Source organism: Geotrypetes seraphini, chromosome 10 (assembly GCF_902459505.1).
Source record: "Geotrypetes seraphini chromosome 10, aGeoSer1.1, whole genome shotgun sequence".
In the NCBI taxonomy this organism is placed as follows: Eukaryota; Metazoa; Chordata; class Amphibia; order Gymnophiona; family Dermophiidae; genus Geotrypetes; species Geotrypetes seraphini.
In genome coordinates this window covers 87,847,506-87,867,792 of record NC_047093.1, presented here as the reverse complement: position 1 = coordinate 87,867,792, position 20,287 = coordinate 87,847,506, and the positions used below count along the sequence as shown (strand labels likewise).

At 41.7% G+C, this 20,287-nt stretch overlaps 1 protein-coding gene across 3 annotated transcripts in view; it reads left to right on the top strand.

Annotated features, from left to right (window-relative positions):
• PAPPA (pappalysin 1) overlaps positions 1 to 20,287 on the top strand; it is a 644,537-nt gene that overhangs the window by 310,843 nt on the left and 313,407 nt on the right. For all 3 annotated transcript variants that reach the window (XM_033961720.1, XM_033961721.1, XM_033961722.1), the window contains exons 8-9: positions 13,160 to 13,288; positions 20,125 to 20,216. In XM_033961720.1, the coding sequence (XP_033817611.1) occupies positions 13,160 to 13,288; positions 20,125 to 20,216 (221 nt within the window). The remainder of the gene's footprint in view (positions 1 to 13,159; positions 13,289 to 20,124; positions 20,217 to 20,287) is intronic.

Sequence of the window (20,287 nt, the reverse complement as noted above, 5' to 3'; positions counted from 1 at the left end):
CCATGGTCAACTAGGTCAAAGGCAGAGCTCATATCAAATTGCATGATCAGGGCATTAAGGCCCTTACTGAACAAGAGACACAGATTATCTAAGATAGCCGTAATTACTGTCTCAGTACTGAACAAAGGTCTAAAGCCAGATTGAGTTTCATGCAAGAGAGAGAACTGATCAAGATATTCCATCAGTTGGGAGTGTACCAATCCTTCCATGATTTTTACAATGAATGGATGCTATTGGTCTATAGTTGGTTACCAGCGCTGATGATTCTTTACTATTTTTTGGAATTGGGGTTATTATTATGTGACCATTATTAGTGAGGAATTTTCCATTTTTTAGGTTAGGGGCTAAGTAATTCAGCAGAGATAGTTTAAATTCTAAAGGAGCCGCTTTCATGATTTCTACTACTACTACTACTACTTATCTCTATGGGGTCCTTTTACTAAGATGCACTAGCATTTTAGCGTGCCCATTAGAGTCTATGGATGCGTTAGTGTTTAGCGCGCACTAAATCGGCTAGCACACCGTAGTAAAATGACCCCTATATGAAGTAGTTGAATATTTGATGGGCTCCAGTAAATCACAGAAAGGGAAAATTTTCCAAAGAAGAGGAATTTCAAGGATACGGAGTCTGAATATGAGCAGGGCAGGATTAATTTGTCGAGGACCCCTAGGCACACAAGTACACTGGGCCCCCCTGCCCCGCCCCGCCCCACCATGCGCCAGGCGGAAACAGGAAGCTGCGTCAGAGGGAAGCTTTGGGCAAGCAGCACCGCTTGCACAAGTACAGTTCCCATTGCCTTTCTTACCCGTGTTGCTTGCTTGTCTTACTTTATGTCGATGGGGGGGAGCCACGTTGCCGATCGATGCTGGAGGGGTCATCACCGTTTGGAAAAAACAATGTTGATGCCCTCCTTCATCGGGCCCCCCTGACCATTTCGGGCCCTAGGCACATACCTACTTGGCCTATTGGCTAATCCTGCCCTGAATTTGAGGCTGGAGGGCCAAACATGAGACACGTGTACTAATCCTGGTGAGAACTAGAGTCATTGCAAGTTATGATACATGTTTAATGGATCCACATACAGAGAAGCCGTAGTACATCTGTTTTCAGGATCCGGCTGAGACGTTTCAAAAGCACCTGAACACTCTCCTTTTCTTAGCAAATAATTCTTTAGCTCAGATTTCATCGTGGTTCTAAAATAATATTGTTTTTAGATGGATTTTCTTTCAGATTTCTTCTTACTTCCGCAAAATGTATTTTATTGGTCACAATAGCTACTGATTTGAGACACTAGTAAATAACATTTCCTTAAATTGGGGACAGAGTAGGGACATAAAATTTTGAAACTAAACTAACTGTGCTTTGAAACTGGGGGTGAATTTACCAAAGGATCCAGTAGAGCCCTGGATTTTCTGCTTATAAAAAGACAGAGCTAAAAGCACCAAAATACATTGGAATGACAGTGGAAAGAAAAAGATGACAGATTCCCAATGTCTCTTGACTAATGCCTCTTGTATTTTGCTAACAATGTTGTCTAAATAGCAGACCCTCTTAAAAAAAAAAACCACCACACACACACACAACCCACAGTTCTTGCTTTTCCCCATAGTACATTCTGTACTTATAAACAACCCTACTAAATAGACCAGATGAGTAATGGAATTTCAACATGAACCCTCTCCCAAACACGCAATGATGTTCAGGGTTGAAAAGCACTCTACCATTTCTATTGTGTAGTGATGATAATGGTGTAAGACAGCAACAAGTTTGAATAATTTACCCGGTAGCCCTCTTATTTCAGTTGTATAGGCATTATCGGTCAAACTAAACTAATTATGAAACTGATTTACCAAGACACACAATTTTAGATAGGTGAATTCTGTGGCTGAAATATCCAGGGACTTCATCTGGAGCAGTGGTCTCAAACTCGCAGCCCGGGGGCAACATGGGGCCCGCCAGGTACTACTTTGAGGCCCTCGGTATGTTTATCATAATCACAAAAGTAAAATAAAACAGTTTCTTCATTATATGTCTCTTTAGCTATAAATGGCAATATTATTATTATTAAGACTTAGCCTAAAAGAAAGATTTATAAACTATAAAGAGTTTTACCTCATGCAAAATTGTCATTTCTTTAATAAGACATTTACTTTTTTCTGAGGCCCTCCAAGTACCTACAAATCCAAAATGTGGTCCTGCAAAGGGTTTGATTTTTGAGACCACTGGTCTAGAGGTCCTGCAGCTGGAACGGTGCATAATCATTGCAGAATTGGCCAATATCTGCAGAATTACTGAGGCAGACCTATGCAGGCTTAACATATAGTGGCGGCAGTGGAGATTACAGCAAAGGCAGCCCTCCTTTTCTATTTTCACCCCCTTTACTACCACTGTCCTTTCATACCAGGTAGAACCCAGTCCTCAGGACACACCCAGCTGGTCTGTTGTTCAGGATATTCACAATGAATGCGCATCAGATACTTATAGAACTGGATGCACTACCTTCTTGTTATGCAAATCTATCTCAGGCTTATTCATTGTGGATATTCTGGCTGGGTATACCTAACGTGACCATATGTCCCATTTTGAACGGGAACGTCTCATTTTTAATTACCTTGTCCCGTTGTCCTGAAGCACACCCGAAATGTCCCGTTTTCGGAGCCCAGGATTTCTTCCTGCTTCGCCCTGCTTCCCTGACGCAGCAATAGGCCAGGCGCTGCAGCGACTGTACTGCACAATCGCCGGGCCTACAAGCCTTCCCCCTCCTCCACGTCACTTCTGACGTCGGGTCTTTTATGTTGCCTCATCCCACCTTTAAATTGCAAATATTGCCTGTTGTGATAGGAGCCAGCTGTTGTCTGATTTTTTTTTTCCACATGTGAGAGGGAATCTGCAGCTGAAATTTTCTCTTAGCTTTAGAGGCTGCAGGTGATTGGGTTAAATAAAGGCACATTTAGAAGGACAACAGTCAACTCTGCTGTATCTGCAACAACTTACATTACATTACATTACATTAGTGATTTCTATTCCGCTTGTGCCTTGCGGTTCTCAGCGGATTACAATTAGAAGAGATCTGGACATTACCGAGAGAATTACATAAACAATGATTCAAGTAAGTTACATGTTATGGTAGAATGTTACAAATTTAAAGATATCAGGAATTTATCCGAGAGAGTTACATAGCAAGATTCAGGTAATTACAGGATACAGTGGGGAATAACAATATATTTGGGTAGCCGAAGGGAGTTACCTAACTTTGAAGGTAGTTACATGATACAGAGGGGAATAACAGTATATTCGGGTGAAAGAAGAAAGTTATCTAACTTTGAAGGAGTAGAGGTATTGGATACAGGTGGTACAGGATACAGTGGGGAATTTTTCCGATAAAATTACATAGCAAGAATCAGGTAATTACAGGATACAGTGGGAGATGACAATATATTCGGGTAACTGAAAAGAGTTACCTGACATTGAAGGTAATTACAGGATACAGAGGGGAATAACAGTATATTCGGGTAAAAGAAGAAAGTTATCTAACATTGAAGGAGTAGAGGTATTGGATACAGGTGGTAGATGCTTATGTAGGGATCTGAATCATTTTGGTAGGTGTGGTTCGAGGAGTTGATTAAAGTGTTATTCATGGGGGGGGAGAGCATGTGTGATTGGGGAGAGATTAGTAAGTAAGGACGTGTTTTTTGAATAGGAATGTTTTGATTTCTTTTCGAAACACTTTGATGTCTGTTGTTTTGATCAGCAGATTGGTGATGGTGGGGTCAATTTCCGCTGCCTGTGTCGATAGAAGGCTGTCGTAAAGTTTCTTACGTCGGGTACCGTTATGAGGGGGGAAGGTGAATAGGTTCTGAGTTCTCCTTGATCTGGGTGATCGGTAGCGGTAAAGGCGGTTGTTTAGGTAAATGGGGGCAGTTCCATGGGCTATTTTGAATAGTAGGCAGTAGAGTTTGAATTGAGTTCTTGCTTTTATCGGCAGCCAGTGAGAGTCTACATAGGCGGGGGTGATGTGGTCAAATTTGCTAAGGGAGTAGATGAGTCTGAAGGCTGTGTTCTGGACGGTCTGTAGTTGTTTTATCATGTTGTTTGGGCATGGCAGGTAGAGGCTGTTGCAGTAGTCTAAGGAGCTAAGTATGAGGGATTGTACAATGATCTTGTAGTGTTCTTTGGTAAAGAATTTTCTTATTTTTCTTAGGTTTCGCATGGTGAAGAATGCTTTTTGTATGATTTTGTGTATTTGGGTTTGCATTGTACAGCATCTGTCTAATTGAATTCCCAGAATTTTGAGAGTGCTCTGTATTGGATATTTGGTTGTGTTTACTTCTAGTTCTGTTATGGATGGTTTTTGTTCCTTCTCTAGTAGTAGGAATTTGGTTTTCTCCGTATTTAGTTTCAGCTTATGGTTCATCATCCATTTTTCTACGGCTTCCATTGCACTTTATAGTGCTATAAGTGTTTTTACTAGCACCCAGTTCTAGATGTCATATTTATACTAGTCCATAACCATTTCCTATGATGCAGACTCAAATGCTCAGCCCTTTCTCTATATTGGCTCAAATATCCAATGTTCTTCACATCTTTGTTTTAATATCCAATTTTGATATACGAAGGATATTTCATAAATAATGCACACTTTTTTTTTTAATTTACATGTTTTATTTTTTTTCAAGTATTTCTTTATAATCTTTCAATATAGTCTTCCTGCTTTGCAATGACCGAGTCCCAACATCTGGGAAACTTCATTATTTCATCCAAAACACCGTTTTGATTCAGTTGTTGAACGGCTCGGGTACCGGCGGAAGAAAGCTCTTCCAGAGATGCAAAACAATGTCCACGCATAAGTTGTTTCAATTTTGGAAAAATGTTGAAGTCTGGTGGACTGATGTCTGGACTGTAGAGAACATAAGGTAACACCTCCTAGTCGTACCTTTCTTACTTATAATTTTAATGTATATTTTCTGTAAACCGCTTAGAACCTAACGGATGTAGCGGTATATAAGAAATAAATTACATTACATTACATTTTTCAATGATGAGTGGAGAGCTCCATCTTCCCCAGGACCAAAATAATATCGATGAGCTCAATCACAAGTAAACAAATTGATGATTTTTGCTTATGATCATGAAGGCATCATCATCACAGACAAAGTTCCATGTGGAGGAAGTGTATTATTATGATTTTTTGCAAAAATTGCACAGAAAAATGCACAAAACCCGACCTCAGTTGCTCTTGGCTGGGCCACTCATTCTTCACAACAACGCTCGTCCGCACATAGGGAATGTCATCATTGAAAAACTACACAAATACGGCTGGGAGATGTTACCTAATGCTCCCTACAGTCCAGACATTGGCCTCCAAAGCATGTTGCCTCTGCCGTGGTCCCGCCCCTAATGTCAGAGGAGGGGGCGGGACTGCGGCAGAGGCAACGTGCTTCAGAGGCCAATGGCAACCTGCTAAGGTCGCTCTGCAGGCTGCTGTAATTAGGTCAGCGGCGGTCACAGTGTCAGGAAGCAGCTTGGAGGTAAGGCCCCACCCATCATGAGGGTGGGATGCTAGATCTGGACACTGCGGGTGAGAGTAAGAGGAGGGTTCGGGCGCTGACCAATGCTAGAGAGAGCTGTATGGGGCACGGGCATTAAAAAAAGGTACATCGGGATGGGGGGTGGGGTGTCTAAAAAAAAGTACCTTTGCATAAGATGCATTGACATTTCCACCCACTTTTGGATGGAAAAAAGTGTGTCTTATGGAGCAAAAAATATGGTAATTATAAAACAGAATCAACATGATCATGTTTTGGCCCAAGAAGGCCTACCTCTGGAGTCTTGATGTTGAACAATATAACCAAAGATGTGTTAATACAAATGTCCAAGTAATGCAATAAAAACACTAGAAAAGACCAAAGTAATGGCTGGCACCAATTACAGTGAACACCGCATGAAAATGAAACTCATAACAAAACGGATGGACAATGGAGACCCCCATAGACATCATATATTTAGATTTCCAAAAGGCCTTTGACAAGGTGCCCCATGAACATCTACTCCGGAAACTGAAGAACCATGGGGTGGAAGGAGACGTACATAGATGGATCAGAAACTGGTTGGAGGGTAGAAAACAGAGAGTAGGAGTGAAGGGCCACTACTCGGACTGGAGGAGGGTCACGAGTGGTGTCCCGCAGGGCTCGGTGCTCGGGCCACTGCTATTTAATATCTTCATAAATGATCTAGAAACAGGGACGAAGTGTGAGATAATAAAATTTGCGGACGACACCAAACTATTTAATGGAGCTCGGACTAAAGAGGACTGCGAAGAATTGCAAAGGGACTTGAACAAACTAGGAGAATGGGCGACGAGATGGCAGATGAAGTTCAACATTGAGACCCAGCAGAGGCATTGCGTATGTTCTTATGTTCTCGGGATACGCCACAGGGGTTGGACCATGGTTCTGATTTTTCTTTGTTTGTCTTTACTCTGTAGGTCCTGGATTGTATGAATCCTTGAAACCAGGTGTGTACTTTGCCTGTCATTCCTATTGTATCTAGTACTTGTAGCTGGATGTCGTGGTCTACCAGGTCAAATGCTGCGGTGAGATCTAGTTGTATAATCAGCATTTTTTTGCTTGTGCTGAGATGTTTTCTAGCTGTGTCCAGAAGGGAGCCTTGTAGTGTCTCAGTGCTGAAACTGGTTCTGAATCCAGACTGTTTAGGGTGGAGCAAGTTGTGGTTTTCTATGTAGTTAGTGAGGAGTCTTACTATGAAGCCTTCCATTAGCTTGACATCTAGTGGAATTGAGGCTATGTAGTCGGATGGTTGATCTGTTGCTCCTTTTGGGTCTTTTAAGATCGGGGTGATGATGATTTCAGAGAGGTCTTGTGGGAAAAGGCCATCTGTGAGCATGGTTTGTATCCATTGCATGAGGAGAGTGCAGAATTTTAGGCTGGAGGTTTTTAACAGGTTTGGAAGGCATTGGTTGAGGTTGCAAGCTGCGTGTCTGTATTTTTTATAGAGTTTGTTAAGGTTAGACCATTGTATTGTGGAGAAGTGGGACCAGGTTCTATCTGCTGCAGTTGATTCTTTTTCTGTGAAGGGCATGGTGATCTCTTCTAGGCGGGTTGGGGTTCCTGCGAAGTTTGTCCTGGCATTTGTAATTTTGTATTCAGCTAAAAGGGTGCCTCCAATTGTGCCTCCAACATGTTGATCATTCCTTTTTAGCTCTTTTCTGTTTCTTTCTTACCCTTCTCAGCTACCTATCAAATTTCCATCTTCTCTCCCCCTCCCATTTGATTTTTTCCTCAGCCCTCCATTCCCTTTTATCTTCAATGTACTCCCATTGCCATATTTCTACTCTCTGTTATATCTATCCTCTCATCTACCTTTTCTTCTCCCTCAGGGTTCTACCATTCTCAGTGTCTTCTTTCTCCACATTTATAGCCTGGCTCCCCTCTGAAATCACTTCCTGGTCACTGGGCCAGGAAGCAACATCAGAGGGAAAGCTGACAGCGCGAGCAGCAGGCCGGAGAAGCTGATCATAGTGGTGAAGATTTAAAGAGATACAGGGGAAAGGGAGGGAGTGGGGGCATAGAAGGAGGAGGGTGGAGAAGAGGGCATGAGGGGGGGGGGCTCGACTGCCTCGGGCGCCTCCTACCCTCTCTATACCACTGCCGATAGCTGACACCATCCAAGATTCTGTGCAGAAAAGTGGGAATTCTGAATGACTGCAATTCTGCGCAAATTCTGCATTGCGCAGAATTTCAGCAGGAGTAAGTATTTTGTATAATAATAATAATAATAATAACTTTATTTTTATATACCGCCAGCTATCTTGCGACTTCTAGGCGGTTTACAATAAAAGAAACTGTGAATACAATAAAAGAAAATGTAGATACAATAAAGAGAAATTTTACGTACAATGAATTAAAGAGTATAGCAGTGTACATCTCAATACAATAAAGAGAAACTTTACGTACAATGAATTAAAGAGTATATCAGTATACATCTCGTACAATGAATTAAAGAGTAAAGCAGTCTACATCTGATAATATTAATAATGTTAACAACAGTTTGTGTGTTGCAAGGCCGGGAAGTGCCAAGCTGTTTGCACAGAATTAGAAATATTCCGTAAATTGAATAGAGTGTTCATAGTTAGTGATTAGGGGTTGGGGTTAACAGATTGCAAGTTTAGTTATGTGATGATGTTACGAGGGGGGTTAATGTTCCGGTTCGTTGCCTAGGTATTTCAAGAATAGGTAAGTTTTTAGGTGTTTCCTGAATTCTTCATAGTTGTTTGTGTGTGCAATTTGTTTTTCTAGGTCTTTACCCCATATGGCTGCTTGATATGATAGCAGTTGTTGATGGTGTCTCTTATATTTGCACCCTCTAGCCGGTGGGGAGACAAATTTCATGTGTGTTTTTCTTTCGTGTTTGTTGGTTGGGAATGAGAAGAGATCTGTAATGTATTTTGGGGCTAGACCATTTAATACTTTGAAGCAGAGACATCCTAGCTTGAACTTTGTGCGCGCCTCCATCGGCAGCCAGTGTAGGAGTCGATAAGAAGGGGTTATGTGATCGGACTTCTTCAGCCCGAAAATCATCCTGACTGCTGCATTTTGTATCAGTTGTAGTCTTTGCATTGTTTCTGGGGGATCGTCAGATGGGTGATGTTGCAATAGTCCAGGTGGTTTAGTATTAGGGATTGTACTAGCATTCTGAAAGCTGAAGTGTGGAAGTACGTCTTAATGGACTTAAGTTTCCATAGAGTGAAGAACCCTCTTTTGATTAAGGAGTCTATGTGGTCTTTCATGGTTAGGCCTTGGTCTAGTATTACTCCTAGGATCTTCATCGTTGGTTGAATGGGGTAGTTTAGATTGTTAATGTGTAGTGATGTTGTCGTATTCTGTGCGTGTGGCGAGGCTATGAAGAATTTAGTTTTTTCTGAATTGAGCTTCAGTTTGAAATCTGTGGTCCATTGTTCCATCGTGTTTAGCGCTTCAGTTGCTGTGGGGATGGTTTCAGAGGGGGATGTCGTAAATGGGATTATGATTGTGAAATCGTCTGCATAGCTGAATACTTTTATGCCTCGCTGGGTTAGCTGCGTGCCCAATGAAGCTATGTAGACGTTGAAGAGTGGTGGGGATAGTGGGGACCCTTGTGGAACGCCTGATGGGTTTCTCCATGTTTTTGAGAGATTGCAGTTAAAGCGGACTTGATATGTGCGGGTTGTGAGGAAATCTCGGAACCAGTCCAGCACTTCGCCTCCGATGCCGATTGAATCTAAACATTGTAGTAGTTTTTTGTGATCCACCAAGTCGAAGGCTGAGCTCATGTCGAATTGCATCACTAAGGCTTTGTGGCCTTTGCTAAATAGGTTACGTAGGTATTCTAGGATTGCTGCTATCACCGTCTCTGTACTGAACAGAGGTCTGAAGCCTGACTGGGTTTCATGTAGCAGTGAGAACCGATCTAGGTAGTCCATCAGTTGGGTTTGTACCAAGCCTTCCATTATTTTTACGAAAAATGGGATAGATGCTACTGGTCTATAGTTGGTTGCTGATGTTAGGGGTAGTTTACGATTTTTTGGGATTGGGGTGATTATAATGTGACCATTTTTTGATAGGAATTTTCCGTTTTTTAAATTGTTGGACATATGAGTCCATAGTGTTATTTTAAAGTCTAAAGGGGCTGCTTTCATTATGTTGGGTGGACAGGGATCTAGGATGCAGTTTGATTTGGTGTATTTGTTGTATAGTTTTATGAAGCTGTTCCATTCTAGGTCCTGAAAGGAGTTCCAATACATGTCTACTGGTGTTTCGTTTTCATGTATGTTGGTTATTTGTTGTTCATCTGTGTTGTTTGTTGGGCCATTGTTCCTTATGTTCACAATTTTTGAGTTGAAGTGTTGTGCTAGGTCGTCTGTTGATGGAAGTTTTATGTTGTGCGTTGATTGACTGTGGCGTGTGGTGTCGAATAAATTTTTAATTAGATTGAACAATTCATGAGTGTTAATTCCTTTTGAGCTTGTGTTGGATGTGTATATTTTGGATGAGTATAATTTTTTCCTTTTTTCTTTTATCAGTTGTTTATATTCCTTTATGTTTGCTCTTATACAGCAGCATAAGTTCAAATTAAGGCTCCTCAAGAGACAACGTTGGAAAGAGCCTCCACAATGGGGATTCAGCTCCCTCTAAGTGGGGGATGGCTGCAAGGGAATTATAATATTAAAATGATCAAGCTCCTTGTAGCATTTAGTTGTTTATTCTGGTCACCTCCACTGTTTGTGTCACAGTGAGTGGAATTTATGCCACTGTTTGGCTATGTTTTATTCAATATCAAATAATTCCTTTAAAAATTAAACTATTCATTAATACTTCAGTATGTTGAATTTATTATTTTTACTTTTTCCAAATAAAGAATTGTTATGTTCATCCTTTTGAACACAGGAGGCATATACTGAAACTCTGGAGGTATAGGATTAATAAGAGTGTAAGACAATTCTATATCTTAAAATAAATCTGAAGCATTATGTTAAGATAGTTTAAGCAAAGTATTTTAAAATAACTCTGAAGCATTATGTTAAGACTAGTCTTATAGCACGTTAAATTAACGGGTGCTAGAATATATGTGTGTGTGTCTGTCTTTATTTTTTTCTCTCTCTCCTTAGCCGCTTTCTGTATTTCTATCTGTTTTTTGTTTTTTTTTTTCATTGGCTGTCCACTACCACACCTTGCCTACTCCCCCTGTCCATTCTCCCTTCCTTTTACCTTCCCTGTGTCCTCCACCACCCCATCACTGCTCACCTTATCCAGCAGAAGCCCTTCTCCCTTTGTTTTACCTCCCCCTGTCCATCATCACCTCCTTCCTGTTCCCCCTGTCTTCATTTTTCTGCCCCCTCCCTGTTCCTCAGCACCTGTTCCCCTGTCCATCAACCCCTTTTCTGCCCCTCCATTTCCGTGTGTTGCAGCATTTCCCTCCCACCCCACTTCCCTGTGCAGTATTTTCCTCCCCCCATACCTTCCTGCTGAACTCCATGGCCTACTTATGTTAACGGCCTGCAGCCGCCAACAGCAGCCGCCACGGTCGACATCCGCCTGGGGGGGGGGGAGGAAGAGAGAGAGCGAGCTTCGGGCGGCCAGCAGCCGCCGCGGCCGACATCTGCCTCGGGCCGCCGCGGTCGACATCCGCCTGGGGGGGGGAGGGAGGAAGATAGAGAGCGAGCTTCGGGCGGCCAGCAGCCGCGGCGGCCAATATCAACTTGTCTTGCCTTGTGAGGCCAGACCGTAAGCCGCGCATGCGCACTTCCTATGTGTGCTACGGCTCATGGAAAACGGACGCACGCTTAGGAAGTGTGCATGCGCGGCTTACCGTTTTATTATATTAGATAGTTTAAGCAAAGTGCATGCATTCAGACTGGGTGAACTGATCTAATAAAAAATAGGATGGGTTAAACACTCTGGGTTGGAATACTTTATCTGTGAAAAGTACGGAATAGCGTTCATGAAACAAACAGGCTGCTAGAGTAGATTCCAGATACTTTTACTTTTTTCCCCCCTCTCTGCTGGCAGCCTAACCTGGTGTCTCTCTAGAAGACATGAATAAAGCTACTAGCAGTGAATACCATGATGAAGGGTTGGAGTATGGAGTTGGCCACCAAAGGAATATTTTTTTGTTGTTGTTCCAGAGGTACACAGTGAAATAAAAACTATTTTTAACACCTTATTTTTAAGGTGGTGACTCCCTCTCCCTCTAGTTGCCTCTTTAAGAATTTACCACCTGTTATAATCCTTACAGAGGAATTGTCATTAGACAATAAAGACAATGTGCATTCTCTATCGAGGGTTTCAAATTATGGAACTCTTTCAGATGAGCTGCGACACACGAGATCTTAATAACAATTTAATTTACATTGATTGCATCAGGCCTTTATAGTAATATGACCAGTGAGTGTTTTAATTATGTTTTGAAGACTCTGTTTTATGTGACGGATGTACCAAGTGATGTGCGTAATTTATAGCATTCCATAAACTATCACATAACTGGGAAATATACTGTACTCATGGTCTACCCATGCTCCACTCATTTGTACACCCCCTTGCAGTTAAGTACAATTACACTTAGGGCTCCTTTTACTAAGGTACGCTAACATTTTTAGCGCATGCAGATTAGCGCGCGCTAACCCCACGCTACACGGCTAAAACTAACACCAGCTCAATGCTGGCGTTAGCATCTAGCGTGCGCAGCATTGTAGCGCACTCTATTCCGTGCGTTAATGCCCTAACGCAGCTTAGTAAAAGGAGCCCTTAGCTGCTACCTTATAGAATAGTGCAGTCTCTCAAACTTTTTTAAGCTCCGGCACACTAAATGGAGCAAATGTTTTTTGCTGCACATGATAATTGAAATTATAAAATTGCAAACCCAACAAAAAAATTAAATTTCAGAGTTATTTATTTAAAGCAATTTATGCTATATTTGGATAACTGTAACAACGGTGAAACAAAAGTAGATAGAATAGAATTGCTAATCAATGCAATGGATGTGCTTGCTTTAGAGTCAAATTATCTCAAAACGCAGCTTGATAGTCGACCAGCAGATACACATTTCATCATCCATCACCTGCAGCCATTCCCTTTTTTTTCAATTTAATTTCTGTCAGAGCTGAAAATCCATGTTCGCAAAGATAAGTAGATCCAAACGGTAAAAAAGCCTCAATTGCTTTGTTGCTCAAGTTAGGATAACTGCTGCATAAAAAATAAAATGACTTACCGTTAGTTTTTAAGGACCAATCACATCAAACAATGATGCTTGCCTGGGCGGTTGTATCCTTACGCACACAGATGCTCATAACATTGACAGACTCTTGCGTATGCGACATACATGTCATTTATGAAGGAAATTTTAAAAAATAAAGTAAAATTCTGGAATCTCTTTTTGCACACCTGGAATCTCTTCGGGGCATACCACTGTGCTGTGGCACACAGTTTGAGAGACACTGGAATAGTGTCTAGTTCACTAGAAGCCTATGAAATAATGGCATCCTTGATACACATAACTGGCAGGTTTCTCTAGGCACCCGTTTATAGAATTGTTTTCTATGTCTTTTCTCCCTCTCTTTCTCTTTATGACCATTTGATTTTATTTTCTATTTTCTGATACTTATAGGAACCTGATTCATGGTAACGTGTACAAGTACCAGGTGGTCACTCTTTCTGGAAAGGAAGAAAGTGAGTCTTCACCAGTGCTCATTTATAGACATGGAAATGGATACTGCGGAGATGGAATTATCCAGAAGTACGTTAAAAGACAAAGATTTATTTACATCAAACTGATGAATTCTCTACTTCAAAAGTTATTTTACACTTATAAAACTTAAACCTCACATTAAAAAAGGTGCAAATTTCAAAGCCATTCCTGTGGGTAAAACATTGTTTCACTTGTGGAGATGGTTGGTTTGAAAATTGTCTATCCTTCCTGGGGGTAAGTGAGGGGGAGTATGCATAATGTTGAACAACACACTTTCTTTAACCCCCATTAAATGACAATTCTATAAGAGTTGTTCACTCTTTTCACAACTGTGTGTCTATACGCTAGAAATATTGAAAGAAGGCTCAAATTCTATAAGAAGGCATCTGTTTTAAGCTCCCATGAACATTCCTATTTAGAGTCTGTTCTATTAAGAAAAATAGGGACCTACTTGTCTTTAAACTACAAGGGTAACCAGATAAATGTGTGCATATATTTCTATGTGGAAGGACTTACGTAAGCCATAGAGCTGATAAACATGTTATTTATACATAAATTATAGTATGCTATCATTTACATGTGTGTGTCCTACCCACACTGCCCAGTACACACCATTGAAAGTAGGTGCATACTTACAATAATCTGGCTACATACTATTCTGGCATTTATTAATGCATATGCTCACATATGCGTATATATGACCAGAAACTAGCATTTATTTACACACGTACTTGCTACCTAAATCTCCTCCTTAAAGAAGTACCCTGATTATATGGAAACATTCTCGAAGGCACAGTTGAAGCAGAAATTGTAGCATATCTTGCTTTAACATAAGAACATAAGCAATGCCTCTGCTGGGTCAGACCTGAGGTCCATCTTGCCCAGCAGTCCGCTCACGCGGCGGCCCAACAGGTCCAGGACCTGAGCAGTAATCCTCTATTTATACCCTTCTATTCCCTTTTCCAGCAGGAAAATGTCCAATCCTCTCTTAAATCCCAGTACTGTATTCTGCCCTATAACGTCCTCTGGAAGCGCATTCCAAGTGTCCACTACATGTTGGGTAAAGAAGAACTTCCTGGCATTTGTATTGAATCTGTCCCCTTTCAACTTTTCCAAATGGCCTCTTGTTCTTTTATTTTTTGAAAGTTTGAAGAATCTGTCCCTCTCTACTCTCTCTATGCCCCTCATGATCTTATAAGTCTCTATCATATCCCCTCTAAGTCTCCTCTTCTCCAGGAAAAAGAGACCCAGTTTCTCCAATCTCTCAGCGTATGAAAGGTTTTCCATCCCTTTTATCAGACATGTCGCTCTTCTCTGAACTCTCTCGAGTAACGCCATATCCTTCTTAAGGTATGGCGACCAAAACTGGACACAATATTCCAGGTGTGGGCGCACCATCGCCCGATACAGCGGTAGGATAACTTCTTTCGTCCTGGCTGTAATACCCTTCTTGATTATACCTAGCATTCTATTCGCTCTCTTAGCGGCCGCTGCGCACTGTGCCGTCGGCTTCATTGATCTGTCCACCATTACCCCCAAGTCCCTCTCTTGGGTACTCTCATTCAATAACATCCCTCCCATTGTATAGTTGTACCTCGGGTTTCTGCTTCCCACATGCAATACTTTACATTTCTGAACGTTGAACTTCATTTGCCATTTTGTTGCCCATTCTCCTAGTTTGTTCAAGTCCCTTTGCAATTCCTCACAGTCCTCTTTAGTCCGAGCTTCCCTAAATAGTTTGGTGTCATCTGCAAATTTTATTATCTCACACTTCGTCCCTGTTTCTAGATCATTTATGAATATATTAAATAACAGCGGCCCGAGCACCGAGCCCTGCGGAACACCACTCGTGACCCTCCTCCAGTCAGAGTGGTGTCCCTTCAACCCTACCCTTTGTTTCCTACCTGCCAACCAGTTTCTGATCCATCTATGTACGTCTCCTTCCACCCCATGGTTCTTCAGTTTCCGGAGTAATCGTTCATGGGGCACCTTGTCAAAGGCTTTTTGGAAATCAAGGTATATAATGTCTATGGGGTCACCTCTGTCCATCTGTTTGTTAATTCCTTCGAAGAAGTGTAGTAAGTTGGTTAGGCACGATCTCCCCCTGCAGAAACCATGTTGGCTGGTTATCAGAAGTTTGTTTCTTTCCAAGTGATCATCGATGTTTTCTTTTATCAGTGCTTCCGCCATTTTTCCGGGAACCGAGGTCAGACTCACCGGTCTGTAGTTTCCCGGGTCACCTCTTGATCCCTTTTTAAAGATGGGCGTGATGTTGGCTGTCTTCCAATCCTCCGGGATTACGCCTGTTTTCAGGGATAGATTGCATATTTGCTGCAGTAGTTCTGCTATCTCCTCCTTTAGTTCCTTCAGAACCCTTGGATGGATTCCGTCCGGACCTGGAGATTTGTCAATTTTTAGTTTATCTATCTGCTTGCGCACATCTTCAAGGCTCACTTCCATGAATGTTAATTTTTCTGCTTGATTTCCATTGAAGAATTGCTCAGGTTCCGGTATGTTGGTTGTGTCTTCGTTTGTAAATACAGACAAAAAGAACATGTTCAGTCTTTCCGCGACTTCTTTCTCCTCCTTCACTACTCCCTTCCTGACTCCATCATTCAGCGGTCCCACCTCCTCCCTAGCTGGCTGTTTCCCTTTAACATATCTGAAGAACGGTTTGAAATTTCGAGTCTCCCTGGCTAACTTCCCTTCATACTCTCTTTTGGCTTTTCGAACCACACGGTGACATTCTTTTTGATACTTCCTGTGCTCTATCCAGTTTCCTTCAGTTTTGTCCTTTTTCCATCTCCTGAATGAATTTTTCTTATTACTTATCGCTTCCTTCACTATTTTAGTCATCCATATCGGGTCCTTTATTCGACTCTTTTTGCTCCCCTTTCTGAATCTGGGGATGTACAGATTTTGCGCCTCGCTCACCGTGTCCTTGAAAAAAGACCAGGCATGTTCTACCATCCTCCATTTCTTGGAAGTGTTCCTAAGTTTCTTCCTTACCATTTTCCTCATTGCTTCATAGTTTCCTTTTCTGAAGTTGAAAGTTGTCGCCCTGGTTCTCTTTCCTTTTGGTATTCCTGCTTTGTAATACTTTCCAGAATTACTGTATCAATGTTGTTTTTTTTGGAGAAAATACATGCAGAAACAGCGGGTGCTGCTGTCTGTAGGTATTTCCCTTAGGTGATTGTCAAAGAGAATGTCAACATTTTCTTTCATTGTTGCAAAATCGTTAGGTTAAAGGTATACATGGGCTTTGCATATGTTATAGCAGCCTCAAAATTACCCTCTGAATATTTGTTCAAAATACAAAGTTGAGAAATCACCATTGCTTACTTGTAACAGGTGTTCCACAACTTCTTCAAGCTAAGTACCCCCTAAGCCTTACAAATACCAACCGAGTACCCCTGCCCAAGCTCTGTCCCAGACCTGCCAAAGCTCCACCCCTGACCCACCCAAGCTCTACCCCTGACCCCACCTCCATAATAATAGTACTAATTGTAATACAATTTCTTCCATCCGTTTTTCATATAGACACAATATAATCTTATTAATACATAATGGTAACTACAAAATAAAAACATAAAGCACAATGTACGCAGAGAAAATGTTAATTATCATTTATATTTGGTTTTTTTTTTCAAAGAGGTCAAGACAGATGACTTTAAAATATGCAATGTCACCTCAGTAACAACTATAGAAAAATAGACAAATATAGTGTAAAATGTAGACAGCAGATATAAATTTTCAAAACGGACACATTTTGATCACAAAATCAAAATTAAAATCTTTTTTTCCTACCTTAACTGTCTGGTGATTTCATGAGTCTCTGGTTGCACTTCCTTCTGACTGTGCATCAAATATTTCTTTTTTTCTGCCTCCTGCATGCTTCCTTTCCTCTAGACCTCATTCCATTCCCTAGCCAACATCTCTCTCTGTCCCTCCATGAGTCCAACTTTTCTTCTTCTCTCCTCTGCCTCCATTGGCAACATTATCTCCCTCTCTCTCTCTCATTCCCTCCCCTGCTGCAAAGGGAGTGGGGAAAGAGCGAGAGAGATCCAGAATGCATCTCTCCCACTCCCTCTACTGCCACATCCAACATTTCTCCCTCTTTTCCACCAGTCCAAAATCTTTTTCTCTCTGCCTCCTGCATTCTTCCTCTCCTCCAGTCCTCATTCCCTCCTCCAACCAACATCTCTATCTCTCTCTCCATGAGTTCAACTTTTTACTCTCTGCCCTCTCCCCCTTCCCCTGAGTGTGACATTTCTCCTTCCCTCCCTATCCATCTTTCACTCTCTCTCTCTCTCGCTCCATGAGTCCAACACTTTCTGTCTCCTGCATGCTTCCTCTCCTCTGGACCTCATTCCCTTACCCAACCAACATTTCTCTCTGTCCCTCCATGAGTCCAACTTTTCTTCCTCTTTCCTCCATACCTATTGGCAACAAGTATCCCTCCCTCTCTCTCTCTCTCTCTCACTGTCCATGTGTCTTGAGGGATCCAGGTATCTCTCCCACCCCCTCTACTGTCACATCCAACATTTCTCCCTCATCCCCTGGATCATATGCAGCATTTTTCACCACTGCCCACCAGCCCCATGCCCATTTTTCCTTCTATCACCCCTCTTCAGCACAGTGCCACATCTTTCCATCCATGCTGTTGTGAAGAGCGTAGGGTTCTTTGTGGCGAGTACGGAACTAAAATACTGTGTAAAAATGAGGGAAGATCATTCAATAGAATCTGGTAAGGGTACGCATACCACATGTTGAGAAACACTGTACTACAAGAACATGAAGATATAAAATTCTTTTTTTTTTTTTTATAAATTTTTATTGATTTTCCATTACTAACAAAAAGTGCAACACAATATTCATATCAGTATCAATAACAAATAAACACTTAAATTCAATCAGTATCAATGCAACAAATATAAGCCTCCCCACCCCACAATTACAGCAAGGAATCACACTAAATATATATCCCTCCCCTCCCTCCCCCCTAAATGTGCCTGAATTATACCAACAAAAAGAAGGATAAAAGAACTATAACAATTGTACAAAAGACGTTAATAGACCCCAAATTAAGTTAAATATCAAATTCTGATACTCATGTATTACATAGGTGTTTCTCAATATTTACATTCTATTATGGTGCCATTTCTTCCTGTTTTTCAATTTTAGTCCTCACAGACTAGCTATGTAGTTGTCCCATCATCTCCAGGCAGAGCCAGATTAAAGCATAAGCAAACTAGGCTTGTGCCTTGGGCTCAAAAGTTGAGGATGGCCCTGACAGATGTTCACAGGATTCAGAAGGATAGGATTTCCCATGTCTAGATTTTTTTTCAGGATTCTAAAACTTTGTAAATTACCTTTCTCTGATATTTTTCAGAGTTTAACCCACTACAGCTCCATGTTCTCTCCTTACGATGCAGAGGCTGTGGTATGATCCAGGCTTTTAGTCACAGAAAGAAGGGACTGAACTGCAAGGGCTGTGGGAGAAGCTGAACTCTGCACAGGTCTTTGGAGGGAATCAGTGGCACCAATGAGTATTTTGGGAGGTGGGGGAAGATTTTTGCAAAGGAATAGAACTGAAGAATGGAGGAAAGTGTGAAGAGTTTGCTGTCAGAAGAGGAAAAGAATTGGCAACAAATGCCAGGATTTTATATGATGGTGGACCAACCTGGGATGGAGGGGCACTATTTAAATGAGCATATGAGCAATAGGACAGCACTAGAAAATAAAGCTAGAAAGTGCATGTACTAGTGTGTTTCTGTGTATCTGGCAAGGACAGTTTCATATAAATAAAGCTGCCCGTTGAAAATCTGGACTGGAATAAAGAAGCTCAGTGAAGAAAAATTTTCAATCCAGAGAACTGAGCTAACCAGGTCCTTAGGCCCCTCCCACTGCATCCCAAGATACATTGGGAGAGGGAAGACCAGTTACTCTGAGCACGTAGCCCTATAGGCAAGGGGGAGTGGGCTTCCCTCCTGCTGATTTGTCATCTGAAGGTACAGGGGTATCAGGGGACCCATGTATTTTGGGGATGTATCGAGGGATGTTGAGGGGTCCAGGGAATGTCGAAGGGGGTCGGGTGATGTCAGGGGATGGGGATATCGGGGGTCTAGGAATGTTGGGGGATGTGAGGGGCAGGATGTTGCAGATTGTCCAGGGATGTTGGGAGATGTTGGGAGTCCAGGGATGTCAGGGGGACGTTGGGGGGAGGGGTGTAGGGCTTGGCGGCTCTTTTTATTTAGTTAGTTGGGAGGTGTACTGGAGGAGGGGGGATCAGTGCCTGTGAGGAAGGTAGAGAGGAATCTCCCTGCCAGTTCATCTGAGACTGGCAGGGGGGTTCCTATCAGCTGAGCTGGTAGGAATCCCTGAAATCGGCTCAGCTGATAGGAATTCCTCTGCTGCGGTCAGATAAGGTAGTTGGTAACGTCTGCAAAACTTACTTTTGCGAGTTTTTCATGTGGATGTTTTTATTTTTGAAAATGGCCCCAAAAGATAGATCTACTAAGGACGAAAACGTTTACATAGGTTATTTTCAAAAATAAAAGATAGACGTCTGGCTGTTTTGAAAATGGACATTTTCTCTACTGGATTTCTGGATGTTTTTTTTCCAAAACGTCCAATTGAAAATGCCCTTCCATGTGGTTTATTAGTTAAACTTAAAAAACAAACTAGGTATTCTGAATTATTTCAGTCTTAAATGGGGTAACAATTAAAATTTTCAATGGATTGATGGGACTGGATTTTGGTAGTTACCACTGTCTGGGGAAGGGGAGATACAAGATGGGATATACTCCCTCTTTACAAAGTAGTTTGGATATAGTACAGGGGAAGATTTTTGTTTTATATAACAACATTTATCTTTTCTGCAGAGATTTAGGGGAAGACTGCGATGACATGAACAAAATAAATGGAGACGGTTGCTCTCTGTTTTGCCAGTTGGAGATGTCTTTCAATTGCATTGGTAAGTCTGGACTCTACCTTTACATGAATAATTATCCAGGCTTTGTGTTCTAGATGAGAATAAATATCCCT